Below are 19,881 nucleotides of genomic sequence, written 5' to 3' on the forward strand. Positions count from 1 at the left end.
ATTATCCATGCTTTGTTGTTGTTGTTGCTGTTGTTGTTGTTGTTGTGGGGATCTTATAGCAGTGCATTGGGTCTCGAAGTTGCATGTGTTCATAAATAGCTTTTCCTCTGACTGCAATGATTTTATTCTGATTAAACTCATTTAGCAAAGATGATGATAAATATGGACCATGATGTGATTCTGAGTTAAGCAAGTCGACAGCTTGCTGATAAACTGATAAGATTATTTACAAAAAAGGAAATGATGATTCTTCATTTATGTTGTCTTTGCATTATGTTTACAAGTTTACATTCTTATGATTTATGTGGATTGAAAGACTTATGTGCTTTTCTTTTTTTCACGGCGATGGTAAATTGATCTTGTGTAAATAATTTATGAGTGTTTTGTGTCGTATTGATGTGTAGATTTACTTTTCTCCCGTTAAAGGCAGCGGGGAGGTTCCGTCATGACAGTTTGGGGCGAGTCATCCACTTTCACATCGTTAGACTCCTTGTTCTCACCTCGGATTCGGTAAGTTGATATTCAATTAACCCTTTGAGTGCTCTGAGTTTTGATTGGCACAGAAAACCCCATAGCATTATACACACTGTCCTAAGATTCTGCCACAGAAAGGATTAACAAGTGATTGATTTTCTATAAAAAAAAGAAAAAATGTGATTTTAGTAATATTTTCAAAATAGCTTTTTCTTTTTAAAGTAAAATCATCATCAAATAGTAAGTAAATCTTTTCAATGATGCATGACAAGAATATATCAGTATGTCATTAAAATTATCTCATGATTCTTATCACTATCTTTGTTTTTTTAACATCTTTCATCTCAAATAGCCCAAGTTGATAGAAATGGAGGTGTCGAATTTTGCATTTAGCTTTTATAATTATATTCAGACTTTTCTCTTTTCATCTCTATTTTCTAATTTGCTTTAAGAGAAGTAAGAGCTACTATGTTGGATAAGCAATCTTCCTATTTTTTTAAGTTTTCTAATCAAATGTTACTGCAGATATACGTTAAGTATGTCCTTTTTAATTGAGCTCATATCAAAAGCACCTGATTATGCTGATAAAAGAACGAAACGTTCGTGTTTGGGATTCTTTTTCTGACTCGTTAGTTGATGTATGGATTAGACAGTCATGCATACCATCTCTATGAGGCCATTCGAATTCTATTGGGCTCAACCGTTGGGCTCAATCATTCGGCTCAACAGCTCATTCAACCAGTTCATAATTAGCTTGTGTGCACATTCGGACAAAATTACCCTTTTTTCTCAGTTGCTTAGACACTTCACTCGTTGTCAAGGCGACAGGATGCAAGACTTTGCTCGATGTAACAATCACTATGAAGTTCATATTCAAACATAGAATGAATCTGCGTAGTGGATGGCGAGAATCGCCGGTCAGTCTACACTCAGGCCTAAGCACCAAATTTCATTGTATTGCATTGGATTCAGTAGCAGACCTTTTCTATTAATTAGATTAAATAATTAGATCAATACTAGAATATTGCTGTCAGGTGGATGTGCTGGCAAGCTCGATTTACACTAATTACATGACCAGTCATTATACTGTATAACAAATGTTTATTTCACTTTTCATTACATGCATGTAATCGTAAATCACCGCTGTCTGATCATGGAGCTCCGAGCTGACTTTTATTTCTTCCTGTCCAGGTCGTGGCACCAGAGGGCGTAACTCTAGACGTGGTACTGGATGGTGAGATGACCCTGTCTAGCTTTTGCTGGTTTCAGTACTACACAAATAAACTGGACGATAGCCATAAAGATCACTGGGACAACGCGATCATGATTACAAGGTTTGTATAATTCACTATCTTTGCATGAAAATAATCCAAAACCAATCCTCACTTTATGACAAAAACGACTCCCCATCGGAGCCCAACCGTTTATGGAATATCAATTTAATCCAGTTTACGATAGTAGTGCTTCAAAGTTTGTGATGATAAAGTCCAGAGTGCCTTAATACTTGCGTTTTGTGTGTGTTTCCCGATCGCGTGTGTGCACGTAATATTGATTTTGCGTTTTACTTATGTAAAAGAACCCCCCCCCCCCCCCAAAAAAAAAAAAAAAATGATTTCGCTTGTTTGGAATGTGTTTTAAAATATGTACGAAACATAGGCTTACATTCAATCATTCATAAGCGCAATGGTCCATTGCGCAGAACCAAAATGACTCTTGATTAATGTTTGATTTCATCTTTTTTCATACCACATGGTCCTGGTTACTAGCTATTTAATGAAAAATGTAAGGATAACAATATTTTTCTTAGAAGCAACAACCAATCACGAAGCTTGAGTTTTGCCGTTACCATGACATTTGGACAATCCAGCAAGAGGTGCTGTTATATCATTTTTTTTAATCGGACTCTGTTCTCTCACCATCTTCCCGCCCCTCTTGCTCTATCCCTGCCCCCCCCCCCTCTCTCTCTCTCTCTATCTCCACAGATACGACATTGAATTAGAACAGAATAAATACTTGCTTGGCATTGCCAATGTGAGAGGCACCTGTTCGCTGACACATCAATGTTCTCTCAACGAGGATAACGGGTTATCCACCGGACTAATCATTGCTCATGAAATTGGCCACACGTGAGTTCTATTTCTACCTTCTACTCATTACGTCATGAATATGTGGACTGATGAAGGTTTACAAAATGTGAATTTTGGAGAGTGCTGTTACCGAGAAACTTTTCGTTAGTTTCTTGTATAGTTATTTCTTTCTTTTCCCCTCATGTTAAGATTTGTCGTGATTGCCACTATTCCTTTTGCATTTTTGATTGCTCTTTTGGTGTAATTGTACATAATCGGTAATACAAGGACAACTATCTATTACTTTTGTAGGAAATTGGATGTTGTTGTTATTTATTTTTTTTAATGATGGGACTGCATACAGCAGGTCCTGCTTGTTAGTCGTCCCCTCCAGGTCCAACAACTTTGTTACAGAATTTGTTATAAAACTTACAATATAACATTTGTATCTCAGTTCACATTTCCTTGTCTTTTATTACATTGTGGTAGGCCTACTGATCTCGTTGCATTATGTGTATTGAAATGTTTCATTGTAGCTATTTTGTTGGAAATGAAATAAACAATTAAAAATAACGAACGGAAAGAGCTCAACAAGATTCAGGGAGAATATTCGACCGGCAAGCAAGATAAAACCAAATATAGCGAAATTAAGATCTGGTTCAAATACTTTTTAGCATCACTACAGAGTCGTGTTATCCTGTGTGTAGGAAGGAAATCCATGTATTAATACATAAAACCACACTATTAAACTGATGAGCAGAACTTTCCATCTCATCGAAGCTAAGAGTGGGAATCCCTTTAAGCTATATGGTCGATAGTTACTCTATTTTGTTTTACTCCGCGGCCCTCAACTACTTAAGTACAATAAATATTTTGTTTTATAACCCAGTCCTCCGAGAAAGAAAACTATTAAACGTCTGCTAGATGTAAAGCAAGTTAAGGCTACATCAATATTGAGCTTCACATCCGTGCATGGCATGAATGGTCAGATTTGTGGATAAAGCAATTGGTGTATGATATAGGGAAAGTACGTATTTTGTGTAAAGTGTATGCATGCTAATTTCGTTATCATAATCGCTTATGACATTGTGTGCTACAAAATACATGCAGTTTTCTGAATGTCAGAACTTACTCAATTTATGCATGGTGTATGAGGCCTTGTGTGAATGGAATTCTGATAATTGCTTTTCTCTTCAGTTTAATTTCACCGTTGTAGTTTTGAGAAGCATGAGATAAGTTTGAATTGAAGTGCACTATACACACAGAAAATGTGGTTACCATAATGATGTAATAAGCATAAGTGGTAAAAGAGACAGGTTTCCTGACATTCGCTCGCAGACTCGGGATGTTGCACGATAAGGACGTCGGCTGTCCGCTAGGTACAAACATCATGTCAGCAAACCGAATAGGTGGGACTGGGGGCTTCGTCTGGTCGGAGTGTAGCAAAGATCAGCTCGAGATTTTTCTCAAGTATGTATATCTACGAAGTTTTCATGTGACTAATTCCGTCTTTTGATTTCTTTCTTCCTAGTACCTTCATCAACAATGTAACATTGGGCGAGCAGGGGATTTTATTAAGCCGTAGGGCTATGTAATTTTTCCCGGACAAATTTGCTCTTAGCCAATCAGATGCATGAGTTTCAGGGCCTTAATGCAATTTGTCAGAAAAAAAAAAATCTGACAAAACGCAGGATGAACTGCCCCCTGTGCTGTATATTTTCACCCGCGTGAAAGGTAGTAGAGCTATGATCGATTAATCAGAACTTGCTTAATTTAGTGGGATAATAAGCTATTCGAAACGTCATATTTAATGTCTTTGTATATTAAGCTTGAGTCAACATTTACAATCTTTCACAAAATAGTTGCAACGAATGTTCGTCATCAGGTTGCTTCTCTCTGGCAAAGGCTTCTTGCCAAGTGTAATTATGATTCTTTATAAATGGTGTTCTTGATTTTGGTAGGGAAAAACACTATAACGAAATTGAATTATTAGCTTAGCAGTAACTTCATTAACATCATTAAAAATAAATACATTTTCGTCCTTATTGATTACAACCAAACAGTGAGCCGAGTATTGATTGCCTCGATGACATCCCGGAAGATCTTGTCATCATCGACGGCAATCCACTTCCGGGTCAAATTTACGACGCCGATCAGCAATGTATTACGTTCTCAACGTACTTCAGCGGTATGTGTACGGACGTGGCGCTTCTCATTTATGGCGTTCAAGCAAGTATTTCAAAATAGCGAATATTTATCCCTAATCTGGCACAAAACTAACGTATTTAAGAAGAAATTCACTCGATTCGAAGTCGATGTAGCTGGTTTGAAGCATACACTAAGAACATATTTGAGGTAAAAGTAATTTTCTACACGCTTATTATTGCACTGACATAACATTGAAAGAAATCATTAAATAACAATTTATGTCCAATGTGATTGATATTAAATGAAAACATACTTATACAACTTCAAATTGCTGACGATTTCATCGTGCTCAGTTAAATATAAGGACATGGAAGACATTCATCCAGTTTGAATAATAAATGTTTACATTTTGATTTATCTTCAAAATAAACCAAAAAGCTTGCACATTGATAGGCAAGCGGTGATCGTGTTCTTTTCTGTTTGTTTTTATTTTGCTTTTAAGCATATTTCTTTCCAATTTGTTATAAACATATTACATAGGATTTCATAGCATGTTGATGAATAGTTATGCCTAATCTCGTTTCTTCTTTTTTTTTGAGCCGATAATGTTGCTTATAGTGGTAGTATCCCATATTTATCCTCAGTTACTATGGTTACATAAAATGTATGACACAGTGTATGATTTACTTTCCTGATATCTATTCGATCACTATCAATGAGTGAAAGAGCAAATTACAAAAATTCATCGTTGCAAAATCTACTTATTTATTACGAGAAGATATTGAGGCCTATATTACTGACTGTTAATTCTGAGGTCATTAGTTCGAATCCTTTGGCAACAGCGGTTTTACTCATTACTATAGCCAAGAAACGTTTTCCTAATTGCCCAGTCACTCTGAGGATACTTAAGGTCGTTGGTTCTGTGGTTACTTGCTTACAAGGCTATAGATACCTGCAAGGAGTGAACGCAACTCAATTCACTCCAGTTCAATTCCAAGTTCCCGGGGAGTGGCTCAACAAAACCCCATAATGTTACTTGCTTCGTTTGACGCAACACAGGACAGATGTCCTCAGATGTACTGCCGCTTTCCAAACGGACTTTGCTCACGGACGGGTGTTGCTTCCGCTGACGGCACCAACTGTGGCGCGGGAAAGGTAGGATCCCGTTATTTTCGTGATTCAGAGGTACAATGTACTCTCCATTCACACTGAGCAAAAAGTGGGTTCTGAAACCTCTTTAGGCAGCCTCAAGCAGCCTTTCAGCTTAGTGTAAACAGATAAAGTACGGAAATTGAGGTCAGGTACCAAACTATCGGGTTGGTTTCAGAGTCTTCTATATAGTATAAATGAAGTAATAGTGTTTCCGATGTGTAGGGTAAGACATACACCCTGTATGTCAGAACACATTTTACATATTATCTCTTTCCATTTAGATTTATGTCATGTTCTGAGTTATGATGTTTTATGTTTCGTCGTGCTGATTTCCGAAATAAGAGCTGAAATGAAGCTACATAAAAAAAAAATAATGCTTACCGTCATTGTATCGTCTTTGTATGACGTATATCGGGAAGTGGCCTCAGATTGATATGAAACCATCTTCAGTAGATGTTACAAATATAACACACTAAAATGATAGATATCTTTGTTAATATGTATCTATACAAGGGTGTAGAGATATAAGAGATGTTTATAAAACAGATGACGCACGTAAAATTAGCCCAATTTCTCAGCAAGCCTATTGGTTTCTTCTGTGATACCAGGAGCAACCCTATTTTGTGGTCATTATCTCTATTTCTCTCCACACTTCCCCAGTGGTGTATCGAAGGAGCGTGTGTGGAGAAGCCAGCCATGGTAATAGATGGGGGCTGGTCGGCGTGGGATGGCTCGTGGGGGGCTTGCTCCCGGACCTGCGGGGGAGGAGTTCGCCTCAGACACCGCTACTGCACGAACCCAATGTAAGCGCTTAGATTCAAGGATTTGTGATAACGAGTCTCGATCACATTATGCAACTGAGGCATAGCGATTATAATCGTTGCATTTCATTTTCCTGTTGCCTTATGAATAGGCCTTATAGATATTATGTAATACTCATTGTTTTCAACGTTGGACATTTCAAAGCTTCGCAAGCATTTCAGAATATATCATACCCATGTAATGTGCACTAAATGATTCGGAAGTTTTTTGTCATCTGGACATCTCGGAGGGAAATCTTCCAAATGCATAGTTTTCTACATAGTCGTTCGTACAATGGTCGTATAGGCAGGATTCGTAGATACAAGTGTGGAGGAAAGACAGCGATAACAAACTGCATTCGCAGCAATATCGCAGCATAATCTTATTTAAGAACTTAGAACGGTTTTATGGTTATGATGCATATTGCAATATATCAGCTTGCAAACATTGTTATCTTGTTAAGTACCAATATAAACATATTTTGAGACAAAACATTTCCCTAGTAGATAGGACAATTGTATGTACAACTCATAATTTGTATGATAAAAAGGCGAAAGAAAAAAAAAAAAGATAGAAAAGCATGTAAACTCGGCAGCCGTGTGACTGCCACATGATATAAAACGAGCCATATGTAGAAAATGTATGTGCTATACCCAATGGAATGAAATGCAATGGAATTCCACCTCATATTATGTTTATCCCTATCATTCGTTTGTTTGTTTGCTTTTTAACCTAGACCACAAAATGGCGGCGCTGGTTGTGAAGGAGACAGCATTGTGGCAGAAATGTGTAACACGCAGGTAGGGCCCTCGATCTACTGTATGTCCCCCCCCAAAAAAAAAAAAAAAACAACAACAAAAAAACAAAACAAAACAAAACAAACAAACAAACAACAAAACAAAACAAAAAACAAGACAAAACATTACAACGGGACCTTCCGCAATGATATCTTCAAAAATAGTGAATCAATCAAAATACAAATTCAGGGTATGAAACTATAACTCATTGCCCACATCTTACAGAAAACCCCATTCGATTTGCTTCAGTGGCCAAAGAGAAATGAGGAATTTTGTAGATGATGTCAAGAATCTCTTCCCTCCATTTTCTGTCTATTGTATTCACACACAAGAGCATCAAAGTGCTTAACTTGGAAGAATCAGACTCATGACATGCTTTACAACAATCCACATTTCTCAGTATCCGCTTAACCAAATTGAATGGGGTTTTCTGCAAAATAGAGCGAAGATGTTATATTTTAAGACTGAGGTAGAATTTAGACAGTTTAATCATACTGGGTGTTATCAATGCGAAAATTTGATTGTATTTTTATTGGGACATACTGTATAGGATCCTAGAGAGGTTCCTTCTTTTACGTACCACTCTTTGCAAGATTCAATCTGATCTTTTACCTATCGGTGTAGGGACGAGTAAACGGTCAATCATTCTGTTTTCATCAAAATATTCATATGAAATAATTCTTTTTATAAAATTCAACTTCCTAAAGGACGAAAGCACAATTTACATACGGCGAAGTATAGCCACGGCTATGAAAAACCTCATATAGAAGTAGTGACAGCAGTAGTGGTCGTTGAATTATATTAGTAGTAAAAGCAATAGTACTAGTACTAGCACTACTACTGCTACTACTACTACTACTACTACTACTACTACTACTACTAGTAGTAGTAGTAGTAGTAGTAGTAGTAGTAGTAGTAGTAGTAGTATATAGAGTGGTAAAAGAAGAAATGAGTATAGTCAAAAATTCTATTAAGAGTAACAATAGTAGCACCGGTAGTAACGATGGTTGTAGTGCTTATTGTGAACACTACCTGCAGGAGTAACATACGAGTAGTAGTTCTAACAGCAGCGGTATGACTACTTTTAAGATTCGAGTAACAATGAACTTGATGGAAGAAAAGTAGACTAAGTAATAATTGAGATGATCTCATGTTCTCACTACTAATATCGAACTATTCAGCATCATTTTCAAGGTCACCATTATAATTTCTTTTGTGTGTGTTTGTGTTGTTGGGTTTTTATCACATGTTGCAGGAGTGTGAGTCAACTCAGAGTGAGTTCAGAGACGAACAGTGCGGCATGACGAGTAGTGAGCCCTCTACCGGGGAAAACCTTGAATGGAAAGCTTACAACGAGAACTCGGAAGGTATGGAAACATCCACATCAAAGTTTGAAGGTCGCTCATTAAACAGGGGAAGTTGGAACGATAATCATATCATTTAGGAATGGCTTCTTATCCTATATATTGTCTGTGTACTTTTTTTTTTCTCATGCCGAATAGCCTAGCAACGGTTCGGGCTCATAAACCATACAGTTTAGCCCGTTTGAACTATATAACTTCTCATTTTCTTTTAACCCATCCATTGCGGGAGCTGATTGTACCAAACGTATATCTTAAGATATGTCTCGAACCTAGGCAAGGAGCGCTACTATTGATGTATAAGATGAAAAGGAGCAACATCGTAAATTGAAATAGTGCAGATCTTTGCCTATTTGTTTATTTCAGATATTGTTATTGTTATTTACTGTTAACAATTATGCACTGTGTTACATGTGGACATTTAAACTGACAATGGAATTCCCCCTCACATATTACTCCAACTACCAAACAACAACAAACACATGAAACATCGACAGGTGATCAGCTGTGCGAGATGTGGTGTCAGGCGGAAGTCGTTGCCGACGTCGACCAAAGTCTACGCATTGTCGAACGGCGGGGGGACAAGTTCGTTGACGGTACGCGCTGCTCCGTTGACTACGGCGAGACGCGGGTGTGCGTGCAGGGCACCTGCAGGGCGTTTGGTTGTGACGGCTACCAGTACTCGGGCGTGGCGCTGGATCCGTGCGGTGTGTGTGGGGGAGACTCGTCTACGTGCCGCTTGGTGTCCGCCTCCCTCCACATCAATCTGGCTGACCAACGTATGCTATTGAATTTTAACTTTTGATATATATATATTTATATTGATATATGTATATTGAATTTAAACTTTTGATATATATGACAATGGGGAGGAAAGGCATCTTGATTAATTTGTCTGGCGTTTGTCTAGAAAGAGAGAATTTACAGGTTAAAATGACAGAAAAACATGTTGACCGAAATTTTCATTGAGTTGTACAGCACAGTAGTGAAGGCAACAATGTCGTGTTAAAGGTTGTATACAACATAACGCATTATGTTCTCAATTATACCCTTAAAGACTAGCAAAATGACGCTGAATAGACTCAAATACAGACTTGTACCAGCCGATCGCATTTTCGCGACATGATGACGAGAAGAAAAAAAAACCCACACAAGGATGTATCCAGTAGAGGCCAAAGAAACAAAACCAACGAACGTAGTTTTGAGTCTTTAGTTGATGGCTAAATGCGTTAGCTGTAGTGATATTCTCATATTTCGTGTAACCGAAATTTACAAATTACGACATTCGAGCATCATGTCTATCCGTGTTGAGTGTTTATTTTCCCTATTTAACAATCTATTATTCTTTGTATTCATTGTTCTCTCATTTATTTTGTGTTAAAACTTTTCTCTTTTTCTTGACTCCCAGAATTTTCTCCGTTTCTAACGATCCCAGCTGGTGTAACGTCGATCACGGTTGCCAACTCGAACAACGCCACCTTTATGTGTAAGTACCCCCCCCCCGCCCTCTATCTATCTATCTATCTATCTATCTATCTATCTATCTATCTATCTATCTATCTTTCTATCTATCTATCTATCTATCTATCTATCTATCTATCTATCTATCTATCTATCTATATATATCTATCTATATCTATCGCTCTCCACGTCATAATACTGCGTGTGAGTACTGACATCACATCGGAAAACTGTGTTAATGCTTGCGAAAAGTGAAACATCTGATGAATATAGTCAGGAGATAGTACACACCCGCATCCAAAGACAAAGAAGCATTCATTCATACTTGACATTGTGTTTATCCACATCACATTTATAATTATACATTATATATTTACATATATTTGTTCACATAATGCCCAGTTTGCATAATCATACTGTGTATGAATCCATCTTTACCCATCTCACACGTAGGGGTGACTATCAACGGTCAGCTGGTGGTAGGAGGTGAGAGTCAGACCCGGTCATTGGACGGAGAGTACCGGGATCAGAATACCACTGTCTACTATACCACGTCAGCTGGACTAGAGAAGATAGAGTAAGTCATGACAAGAATAGAAAGAAAAGAAGCAAGAAGACAATCTCACTGTTGTCTTTAGCGCTATGCTAAAACACCGCTCACTACTTCCTTTCGGTGATTTGGCTCAGTCGGTAGCACGTCAGCATCCAGATCCATAAGACTCGGGTTCGATTCATGAGTCTAACTGAGCGATGTTGTGTGTAATCATGCCGTCCCCTCTACTATAAGAGGCAAAACTCTCGGATGTCCTTCGGATAGGACATAAAATAGAGGTCTCGCGTGTGAGAGAGTCACAACTCATGCATGTGAAAAAAAAAACACCCCGCTTCATTCATTCATCGCAAAGAGCAGGGTGTTTAACCCGGTGAAGTGGTCCCACCTCACACCCAACTGGACCCCATGGAAGACCAGCTAGTGCAGCTGTATTATGGGCTATCCAGCCATCTTCTTCTCAGATGGTAAAATGAAATAAACAAACATAGATCGAAAATGATGTGTGTTTTGATTAAATTGATTGCGTAGAATGCTTCGACCCATTATGAATAAATGATGTAATTTACTGACACGACTTTATTTAAATCAATCATTCTTGCACCGAGTTGTTCTTAATTGGAACTGATTGACAAATTGCCGTTCATCGACATAAATAAACACCGATTATTCAGTGTTTTAGTAGTAACCATGATAAAAATCATGGGCATAATAATACTAAAATTGGATTCGAACCATCACAGGTTATCGGGCGGAAGCGCGATATAGTCTGATGGATATGAGACCTGTCTAGCAATTAGGAGGTTGTTGGTTCGAGTCCAACCTGAGTATGTATGTCCATGATTTTCATCATGTCTTTTATTCAAGCACGGAATAATCGCTGTTTTATACGTCGATGTACATGGAATGGTGCAATATTACATTAGAGCCCCAGAATATGAGAATACTAGACAAAGAAGAGAATTGCAATGGTCTTAGATGCAAGTTTTAACGGATATTCATTTATCAATCTACTGGGTCAGTTTTGTATACTTGTTTCTTATTTCGTTTCATTTGACTGATAGAGTAAGAGGACCCACTGAGTATGATATCGAATTCAAGGTGTTCGCACAAGGTACTGGCAGCGTCTTCTCCAGTATTCACTACGAGTACTACGTGCAGGTCGACGCCAAGCTCACGTTGTCCACCCCGACACCGACCCCGACCGAGACAGACCTCTACATCTGGGCCAAGTCTGAGGGAGAGTGCAGCGTGACGTGTGGTGCCGGTTAGTAATACATGTGATTTAATCCGATATGGTTCAGTTTCTTCTGGATATGATATGATTTAGATTTGATTTAATTTAAAGTGACGGGACATGATATGATGTGAGAAATTAAGAGAAGAAATTGTCAGGTATTTCAGGTTAAGCACTATCGAGGTGTCTTTCTTTGATGTTATTAAACTTATACCCTATCCAAGTGGGCACGCTGTATACGATGTGTCATTTACTTAAGGATTGAAGTTGATATTTCATGAATCTCTTTTCATAGGATGGAAGATTCAAATGTGTACATTCGTGCCGCCGGCATCATACTACTCACTAACGGAGCATATTCATTTTTGCCCTATCATTATCACTCAATCATTTACTAGATATTTGTTTCTGATAACAGTACTCATGATGACGGCATGCATGATACAGAACTGCACAACAACAAATATGCAGTGATTCACATGCCATGTCGTTTATCATTGTATACAATGACAGAAGAAACTGTTATTGGAATTGGGCAGAAGCCTTCTTTGGGTGATTTTGGATGGTATGGTATGATATGGTATTTATTTCCGTATAAAAATAAAAACGGGTGGATTGCCCATATTCAGCGTTGCCAACATGGCAACGCTGTTCTTCCATGGGGGATGAGATAAGCTCTTTGAAATCACTGTCTTCCTCCTCAAACAGGAACTCGAATGGAAGTGGTGCGATGCGTAGACGTGATCAGCGTCCTGTTCGTTGACGACAGCCTATGTGATTTGGCGAGTCGACCAGTTCCTCTTGTGGAGAGCTGTGAACTAGATAATTGTCCACCAAGGTAAAGAACGACAACAACGATAGTGAATATGATAGTAACGGCGATATTTATAATCTATGTAATAATACGAATAAAAATCAACAATGACTAATTTTTCTTCATACTTTTCGTGACGCCCAATATCTTACATTCCTTGTTTAATAACTTACAAGATATAATGATAATTATTAGTACTCACTTTACCCATTATGTGTCTGTTGTTTTGAATTCAGTTCCATTGTTCAGTTACATTGTTACTTTGTACCTCTTCAAGGAACAATTTCACGATGTCATAGAAATATCAAGCAAAAGGATGACTAGCAGAGTAGTATTTTAACAATAAGGACCTTTTGAGGCAAAAATGCTAGCTCCCTAATGACATTTTGTAGGTGAACGTGAGATCTTGCATTCGGGTTTTTTTTATTTCATGGAGTTGCCTGAGCAATCGTGAGCCTCATACTGAAAACATCAAAATCTCAAATGGAGTACACGCTATTTTGATTCACAGGTGGTTTTTAGCCGACTTGAATAGTACGTGCAGCGCCACCTGCGGCGAAGGAGTGCGAACACGTGTCGTCGTGTGCCTGCAGTTTGGTATCGACGGGGTTCGGGTGGTCAGCGATGTTTTTTGCAATGACGACGATAAGCCGAGTGCTGCCGAACCATGTACAGGCCTACCGGATTGCCCTGGAACATGGGTGCTCAGTGCATGGTCTCCTGTAAGAGTGCAATGCCAACCCTTTATTCCATAAAGTATACATTCTTGAAACGGAGGAGGAAAGAGATGAAGAGTAAATGAGACAAGAAATAGCATCAGACAGAAAAAAGAATGTTTTTAAGAGAACTAGAATAGCGAAACAGAAAAAAGGGAAAGACAAAGAGGAGGGGAAGGGAAAATTAATCAGAGCAATTACAAAATTAAAAAGGAGTGGAATAAAGAAGTCGCAATGTGTTTATTGCTCACTCAAGAAGATTTTAGTAAAAACTTATAGCAGACTAGTAGTAAAGATAAGATTGGTAAGATTCATGATAACTTTATTGCAAAGGCGACATGTTATGAGAAGATGAGAAAGAAGACTATAATCTTGATAGTTACCATGAATCATGTTTTCTTATCATTATTTCTAAGTAAGGATATAATTGAATACGATCCTTTAAACTTAATTCTCACATATATCATTTTTCCGCCTCTTTCCTCTTTCATTCCCTTCCTCTCCCTCTTTCCTTCTCTCTCTGTCTCTTTACGTCTATCTATCTATCTGTCTATCTATATAATTTTATATATATGTATATACATATATATATATATATATATATATATATATATACATCCATTTATCTATGTATCTATCCATCTATCTATCTGTCCATTTATCTATGTATCTATCCATCTATCCATCCAGCTACCTATATATCTATATGTCTATTTATTTATCTATTTATCTATCTATCTATTTATCTATCGATCTATCTATCTATCTATCTATCTATCTATGTATCTATCCATCCATCTACCTATCTGTCTATCTATCTATCTATCTATCTATCTTTCTATCTATCTATCTATCTATCATTCATATTCTCGTGTTGTTCTGTCCGTCTGTCTGCCTCTGTATCACCCTCACGGCAGTGTAAGCCCTGCATGAATCGCACCCGCCTGGTTCTATGTCGCTCGGGGGAAGATTTCCTCACTGAGCTGGATGACTCCCAGTGCCCCGAACCCAAGCCCGCCACGTGGGAGGAGTGCGAATGCGTTGCCACGACAACAGCCGTCACACATACGGGTCCGACGACAACGCCTCTCACTGGCGGGGATGCCCCGTCATCTGAAGCGAACCCTACTCTTACTCCAGGTACAACTACCTTACTTAAAAGCATAGTACACTTTACATTACTGTAGAAAGGTTTTTATTGGATGATTATCTTGACGTTAAAATATTCATTTAACTGAGCAATAACCATGCCTATTCAGTCACATATGCTCATTCACGTCATTCACATGTCATTACGAAGTGATTTGTTAATTTGTACCGTGCAGAAATGATAAATAAAATTAAACAGTCAGGAAATAGATGAAACAAGTTAGATACTATATTATATATTTCATATTGTTCATTTATTCACACCAATTCAATTCATTTATTTTCTTTCCTTTTTTTTTCAACAAAACATAACCAGAATGAATCAGGTGATAAGCATAAACATTCGAGTTTGCAAAGGATAAATGATACGATGATTTACGACTGGGAGTCTTTCGTAATTGAAAGAGCCAAGCAATATTTGGTTGTTAACATAACCGGGTTACTTCTTTTGGACTATTGATGATAGTTCCAATGCTGTCAAAATATTAGTAATCATAAAATGTCATGATAATGTGCAGAGAATAAGCATGACACATTAGTGTAAACAACAACAACAAAAATTTTGGTATTCATGCAGTGGCAGAAACGATGAGACGCGCATGTGCAACAAAGGAGCTTAACGAAGAACTTTGCTTGATATTACACGAAATCTCGTTCAGTTTTTACCACTTTCTGACCCACGTACCCACACGCTACCACTGTGTACTCTGAATGCAGATGGCAACTTCCTAACGACGGAGGCAGAAGGTACCATTGACAGAGTCGGTTCTACAGGGAGCGCTCTAACCAGCATTGTCATTGTGGCACCGCTTGGTCACGTGATTTCTGTCACTTTCAAAGTCGTCAAGGTCATTTGTCCCTTGGGTAAGTGCTCGTCAGCAATGAGCAATTCAAGTTAAAATTTGTCGGATATTGATGCCCTAGCTGATTGTCTTTATAAAAGAAAACAACTTATTTTAAAGATGATACAAATTCTCTTTTTTTATGCAGCAAGCACACATAACTACAGCAAGAGCAGAAACACTATGGGAGGCATGCAAATGCGATCCATTTGACAACTGATGAGAAATCAGTGGAGTGAAACTAGAAAATAATAACTTTGTATACAAATAAAAAGAACACAATGTCCAGATATTGACGATCAGTGTGCTTGACAATGCGCTCCATTTTGACATAAGAACAGAGTGGGTCCTACTTGACTTAAGAATCGAAGTTATCGACTTGACGTTATGAATGAACCGTAAGACCTCTATAGAAAGTAACTTACAGACTTTGAATCATATTTATTGCTTACTGATGATAAATACGGGAAGAGCAGCTCTACAGGGCAATTATGTTAGAAATGGAATTTCTTCATCTTTTAGGTTAATGGAATACTTCTGAATAATTTGATTTCCTATAGTGTAATCGCGAAGTCAAGAGGAAGTCACGTTCATTATTTGACAACAAAATCTTTGCTGATGCCGAATACCATACTTAGAGCAAGATTTAGATTGATTCAAAACAGGTCTACCAATCCATTGATTTGGGATGTGACATGGCTGTGTTCTCTTTTCGCAGGTGATTCATTCCGCGTTAAAGATGGCGAGAACGTGTACAGCGCCTGTAGCTTCTTTACCAACTTCAACTGGACCTCATCGAGTAACATTGTCCAGTTTGACCTGTTGACCAACGGTGAGGACAGGGGCTACTCGCTGTCCTACCAATTCATCCAGTCCGTGGTGCCGTATTCCGGTTAGTAGTAGGCCTATAGTAACATTGATCATGATAACAATGGAAGTAAGTGTTAGTTTCATGAATACTATATAATACTAATACTATAGATTTCTAGGTCAATTTCATACTTGTATCATTCCAATTCATGAATGTGCATTCAAATTAACACAGCGCATCCACGCGAAAATATTCGGACATTCAATTTCAGAATCCGAGCGATTAGTTTCTTTTATGGCAGCTCTATTTCGTTTCAAATTTCAAATCAAATTCATGCATGAGCCTTATTTCCAAATGCGAGCACTGCATTCCGTACTTCTGCATTCAAATTCACTTTCAGGTAATCAGTTTCGTACTTCGTGAAATCAATTTCATGAAGAAAATGGAATAGATTTTTGAAAGAAGGGGTAATAGGGTGAGGGGGGGGGGGAGAGGAGAAAGGGGCAACATTTTCTTTTGAAACAAGTACACAGGTATACACAACCCAGAAAGGCTTGCATATAATTAAGATTGTTTAAAGGTTCCATGTTGTTCTGTGTTCATGTATTCTTGGTTTTTCATTTCAAGAAATTTTACATTGTAAGGTCCAATCAGCAGTGCTTCCAAACAACGTAGTTTGTAGTAGTAGCAGCAGCAGAAGAGGTAGTAGTAGTATTGATGATGATGGTAGTAGTAGTAGTAGAATGGGAGTAGTAGTACCAGCAGGAGGAGGAGAGGTAGGAGAAGTAGAATTCCTTATTTTATTTTTTCTAGTTGCTTTTCCAACTATCGCAATTATCAAGATTGTCATCACCGTCGTGAATTCAGTACTATTGTCAGCAATTCAAGTGTTACAATTTCTGTGATTAGATTTTAGCATATTTTTGTTATTATATCTATAAAGAAGAAAAAAATATTTCAACCTTCTTTTCTTTTTTTCACCAGGTTGTGACCAACTACACCTGCAATCATCAGGGGTGGTGACAAGCCCAAACTACCCGTCATATTACCCACCAAGCCAGGAGTGTGTGTTCTATATCATCGCCCCACCCCAGAACAGGATAAACTTGTATTTCGATGAATTCGATTTACACGTGGATGATGCAATATCGTGTTCGACCGTACGAGACCATGTGCAGGTGGGTGCTAATCATTTCCCTCTAATATTAGTTTAATTTTCTTTTTCTTCATTTCTTTTGTTAATGATTCTCCAACACGTCATGCAGTTGCTAACATACATAAACGAACATAGAAACGAACTGAATATGATGTATAGAATATATTCATTTATCTATATACCATGCCCAGTAGAACAAAAGCCAGGGTGAGTACTAGAACATTGATTTTCTGATCTCGATTTGGTTTCATGCGAATTGAATTCATTTCAACTTTGTGTTCACGAAAACAAAAAGCAAACAAAAATTGATTTACAGTGATTTTCACAGTATATGGTACAATTGTATTTTGTTCGTGACGTAAAAGATATAACGGTTAATTAAGCATCAAAATGAAATGCAAATTTTTGATAAGGACAAAAGTGGGGAAGCGCCTATTAAAAGCACAACCTGTAGTAGGCCCGATGAATATGAACAGTTTGTAGGCAGACAACATCCTGTTTCAAGGTAAATGAAGTGAATTAGACTGTCTTGTTGGATAATCATATATGAACAAAAATGCTTTTAGCAAACATTTTTGATAATGTTATTGGAAGGTGATTGCAACTAAATTTGTGCATGAGTTTCCCCATTAAACTGGAAATCACATAAGTCTTGAATTTCCCGCATTTCATGGTCATGATTTTGGTAACTTTAAATTCTTCAGACTCTGAGTTTTCAAGTAATGTGTCAGTTTGCCAAACTTTCTTTCATTGAAGACATGTTTATGCATGAATAATCATCAACAATAACCATTTTTTTCCTCTGTGATATCCGACCAAGGTCAAGGATATGGATCAACGATACTACAGCAGCATATACTGCGGGCAGCATGCTCCCTTCGGCTATGTGTCATTTGGAAACCGGTTACGGATATCCTTCTTCAGTGACTCGGTTTATTCCTCGCTCGGTTTCTCAGCCACGTACACCTTTGTTGATTGAACCTGGCTCTCTTAATAATGGACAGCTCAGCCGATGTTGTCTGACGAAGTGATGTGCATGTGTTATCGCTGGCTCCAAACTGGAATCATCTGGATCCATCGCGAGTGAACATTTAATTCATGCACACGGCAAACACTCTACGAAATCTGACACACCTTGCATAGTCCTATTTATGTGAATTTTTAATCCATGAAATATTTTATCTATCGACACTATTTTGATGGCTATAAGCGCGTTTCCTATAATTACCTTTGGAATGTGAAAGAGTTTTACACATGCTACAGACACACTTTTCTATGCATGTCTGATGGGGACTCTTATCTTGCATCGAAATTGCTGACAAAGGAATATAGTTATGCATGTTATAAGTCAGATTTGATACTTTTAGATACCGTTTACGGTAGGGACGAACTAAGGTTAAAGACTTAAGTTTGAATCAAACCGCCCGCAAGTGGAGAACAATGCAATCAACATTGCCATAGATACAGCCCCTTATCAATAAGCACTTATCTTCAACTTGCTGTTTATTCGATGGGTGACATTACTTTATCTTACTCTAAATCGTGTGGAAAGTGATTACTCTGTTATTCACATCTATCCTGAATTTGTCAATTTCTGCATTATTTCTAGGGTTGTTTTAACGAGATAATGGCGAGCTTTATACATGCTACGGGAATGTAAACACGACGCTATTTAGGCTATAAGTGGTGTTTTGCATTTGCACGAGACAGCTGTTTCCATTGTCTAACTGGAAAGGCTGCGTCGTCTTAGCGTTCGCGTCGCAAATCTAGAGCTTGTTGTAATGTGTTAGACTTGCACGATGACAGTCTCAGCGAAAGACTTGATGAAGGGGACTGTCAAAGACCAAGGAAACTGTTAAGGGTCGTGGTCAGCCTAGCTCATGGTGACAAATGGCCATCATTAAAGGAGTGACATCTTCTTCCGGATGTTACACCCCTATTCACGTCATCGCAATCGTGCCATTTCTGCCATTATTCCTATCACCAAAGTCAAATTGTGTTCTTATCACCTCCACAGTTTCTTAATATCTCAGATGCTTTATAACTTTTTTTAACGATTATTCAGTTGAATTGTTAATGGAAAGGGTTAAAGATAATGAAACGTAAAGTTGGTAGTAGAAACATTTGAACTGTCATTTCTTCAGCCACAAGTCAGCGAGAGAGAGAGAGAGAGAGGGGGGGGGGGGAGGGGGAGAAGGGGAGGCAGAACGACTCTGTCCAGACCTCCCCCTTCCATTCCCCGCCTAGTCCCCCCCCCCCCCCCCCCCCCCCCCCCATAAACCAAAAGGTAAAATCTCTTGTACGTGTCAGTCTGCACGTCTGCTCACTGGAATAGCAGTACAGACC

At 38.2% G+C, this 19,881-nt stretch overlaps 1 protein-coding gene across 1 annotated transcript in view; it reads left to right on the forward strand.

Moving 5' to 3' along the window:
* LOC139724224 (A disintegrin and metalloproteinase with thrombospondin motifs 1-like) overlaps positions 1–18,514 on the forward strand; it is a 42,655-nt gene extending 24,141 nt beyond the window's left edge. Inside the window, exons 7-26 of the mRNA XM_071635367.1 lie at positions 427–510; positions 1,666–1,808; positions 2,457–2,600; positions 3,879–4,014; positions 4,608–4,769; positions 5,748–5,843; positions 6,501–6,643; positions 7,378–7,441; positions 8,694–8,805; positions 9,297–9,578; positions 10,208–10,285; positions 10,714–10,837; positions 11,875–12,077; positions 12,756–12,885; positions 13,373–13,583; positions 14,495–14,717; positions 15,444–15,590; positions 16,287–16,460; positions 17,364–17,557; positions 18,356–18,514. Coding sequence (XP_071491468.1) covers positions 427–510; positions 1,666–1,808; positions 2,457–2,600; positions 3,879–4,014; positions 4,608–4,769; positions 5,748–5,843; positions 6,501–6,643; positions 7,378–7,441; positions 8,694–8,805; positions 9,297–9,578; positions 10,208–10,285; positions 10,714–10,837; positions 11,875–12,077; positions 12,756–12,885; positions 13,373–13,583; positions 14,495–14,717; positions 15,444–15,590; positions 16,287–16,460; positions 17,364–17,557; positions 18,356–18,514 — 3,009 coding nt within the window. The remainder of the gene's footprint in view (positions 1–426; positions 511–1,665; positions 1,809–2,456; positions 2,601–3,878; positions 4,015–4,607; positions 4,770–5,747; positions 5,844–6,500; positions 6,644–7,377; positions 7,442–8,693; positions 8,806–9,296; positions 9,579–10,207; positions 10,286–10,713; positions 10,838–11,874; positions 12,078–12,755; positions 12,886–13,372; positions 13,584–14,494; positions 14,718–15,443; positions 15,591–16,286; positions 16,461–17,363; positions 17,558–18,355) is intronic.
* Positions 18,515–19,881: the final 1,367 nt, after the last annotated feature.

This window comes from Diadema antillarum, unplaced genomic scaffold (assembly GCF_040938485.1).
Source record: "Diadema antillarum isolate AM-2024a unplaced genomic scaffold, OU_Dant_1.0 scf00000208, whole genome shotgun sequence".
Classification (NCBI taxonomy): domain Eukaryota; kingdom Metazoa; phylum Echinodermata; class Echinoidea; order Diadematoida; family Diadematidae; genus Diadema; species Diadema antillarum.